The sequence below is a fragment of the Sinocyclocheilus rhinocerous genome, unplaced genomic scaffold (genome assembly GCF_001515625.1).
Source record: "Sinocyclocheilus rhinocerous isolate Xijiao unplaced genomic scaffold, SAMN03320098_v1.1 scaffold2286, whole genome shotgun sequence".
In the NCBI taxonomy this organism is placed as follows: domain Eukaryota; kingdom Metazoa; phylum Chordata; class Actinopteri; order Cypriniformes; family Cyprinidae; genus Sinocyclocheilus; species Sinocyclocheilus rhinocerous.
The window spans coordinates 26,148-28,116 of record NW_015656017.1 but is presented as its reverse complement, the minus strand read 5'-3'; the positions used below and the strand labels follow the sequence as shown (position 1 = coordinate 28,116).

At 36.8% G+C, this 1,969-nt stretch overlaps 1 protein-coding gene across 1 annotated transcript in view; it reads right to left on the bottom strand.

Annotated features, from left to right (window-relative positions):
• The window catches only part of LOC107719199 (cyclin-dependent kinase inhibitor 1C-like), a 23,341-nt gene extending 21,779 nt beyond the window's left edge, over positions 1-1,562 (bottom strand). The window contains exon 1 of the mRNA XM_016526572.1: positions 1,405-1,562. Within this exon, the coding sequence (XP_016382058.1) occupies positions 1,405-1,562 (158 nt within the window). The remainder of the gene's footprint in view (positions 1-1,404) is intronic.
• Between the last annotated feature and the right edge of the window lie 407 nt (positions 1,563-1,969).

Sequence of the window (1,969 nt, the reverse complement as noted above, 5' to 3'; positions counted from 1 at the left end):
GTTCATTTATGTAGCTCTTGTGCCTCTCTCTGAATTGTTCATCATTCCTGTAATGTTCATTTATGTAGCTCTTTTGCCTCTCTGAATTGCTCATCATTCCTGAAATGTTCATTTATGTAGCTCTTTTGCCTCTCTCTGAATTGCTCATCATTCCTGTAATGTTCATTTGTGTAGCTCTTTTGCCTCTCTCTGAATTGTTCATCATTCCTCTAATGTTAATTTATGTAGCTCTTTTGCCTCTCTCTGAATTGCTCATCATTCCTGTAATGTTCATTTATGTAGTTATTTTGCCTCTCTCTAATTTTGGCAGTATTCCTGTAATTGCTGGTAACCTTTCTCTTTTGTCTCTCTCTGTATTCATCAATATTTTTATACTTGTGTTCCATTGCTTGTTTGTGTTTTTCCCTGTAAATTATATTATTCCAATAGGTGTTCTTCATGCGTTGTTTATGTCTTTGCCTGTATTAGTAACTTTTTTATAGTCATAGACTTTATGTAAAGTCTGTTTTTTCTCATACGCATGTTTCTTGTGAGCCAGGTCTTTGCGCCATTTTATATTATAAGCCTTTCTCTTTAGACTCTTGCTCAGTTTCTTTGACTGCTCATTTAAGTTCGTCTTAGTTGATGTAACTCGGGTAAACATTTTCTCAGGTAGCGGTTGAACTGAATCTTGGACTCGAACATACTGTTGTGAAATATCAGCAGACTGTTGATTGTTGGATAGATCTGCGTTCTCAGCAGAGACAGATGGCTGTCTATTACTTTCAAGCTCATCGTTCGTCACACAATGCTGAGTATGTACACAACTTTCCATTAATGTATGTACGAATGATACAGGCAGCAGATCAAACTGTTCTTGGTCTCCTAAGTCCAAACACGCTTGCAACAATAATAGCAATTTCTCTATCAAATCTTCTAAAGAGAAAAACGTCAGCATTAAAGCCGTACCTGTGTTTTCATCAGTGTACATGCCTTCAATTGTTCTGCAATGTGAATCAAAATAACCAAACCTCCCTGACCGATCTCTAAACACAGCAATACATGTTTGTCCACATAACAGCATCACTCACATCACTTTTGAGACATTGCAGTGTGTTTGCAAGATTTTCATAATCACCTAGTGCAGGTGTATCTCTTAGAAATCCAAACCTCCTAGGATGTTTCAATATGGTATACAACTCTGAGTTTGTCTCAATTGTGCTCGGTAGCTCATCAAAGTTTAAAAAGTTATGCACAAATTGTCCTTTGCTCTGCAGTGTTTGTTTAATTCTAGTGTAAACTGCATCACCTTTCTGTAAAATGTTATCTAAATCACTACTGCTTAGCTCATTACATTCATGATGGACTGCTAGGAACATTAAAGAATTGCAAGTACACTGGCGGCCTCTCGAGTAAATGTTGTACCTAGGATCAGTTTGACAATGCGATGCTCTAACAGACACAACATACGGTTGTGCATCATTCATACCTGACACAGAGTTGGTACTGCTACTGGCACCCGATGCAACTTCAAGCTTTCTGCACTGTTTCTGAGATTCACTCCTCTTTCCTTTTCTTGGCATGGGTGTTGTTTCACCACTGGGAAATAAACGTGGTAAATATATAAATAATGTATTTAATTATATGTTACTGAATATATACTGATAAATTATCTGATACTCAAAGGTAGTGTCTTATTGCTTATGCCAACAAGTTGATGAAGTCGTCAAATCAGTGGTCCTTGAAGACAATGGAAAGAAACCGTGTAGATGAAAGTACATTTACATCTCTCTTTCACTGTTTGTGAAATTGTAACAGTTTTCTTACCTGTGTTTTAAGATTATGATTCAGAGTCAAAGATTTCTCTTTGCAATATCAAGTGTTTTTGATTCAGAGGTGATCAAAGATCAGTATTTGGGTAGCTTTTCTGACCGATTTTCAAAGATGCGTTGGCAAGCGTAGCTTAGATGCATAAAAGGTTAGTAGCAAA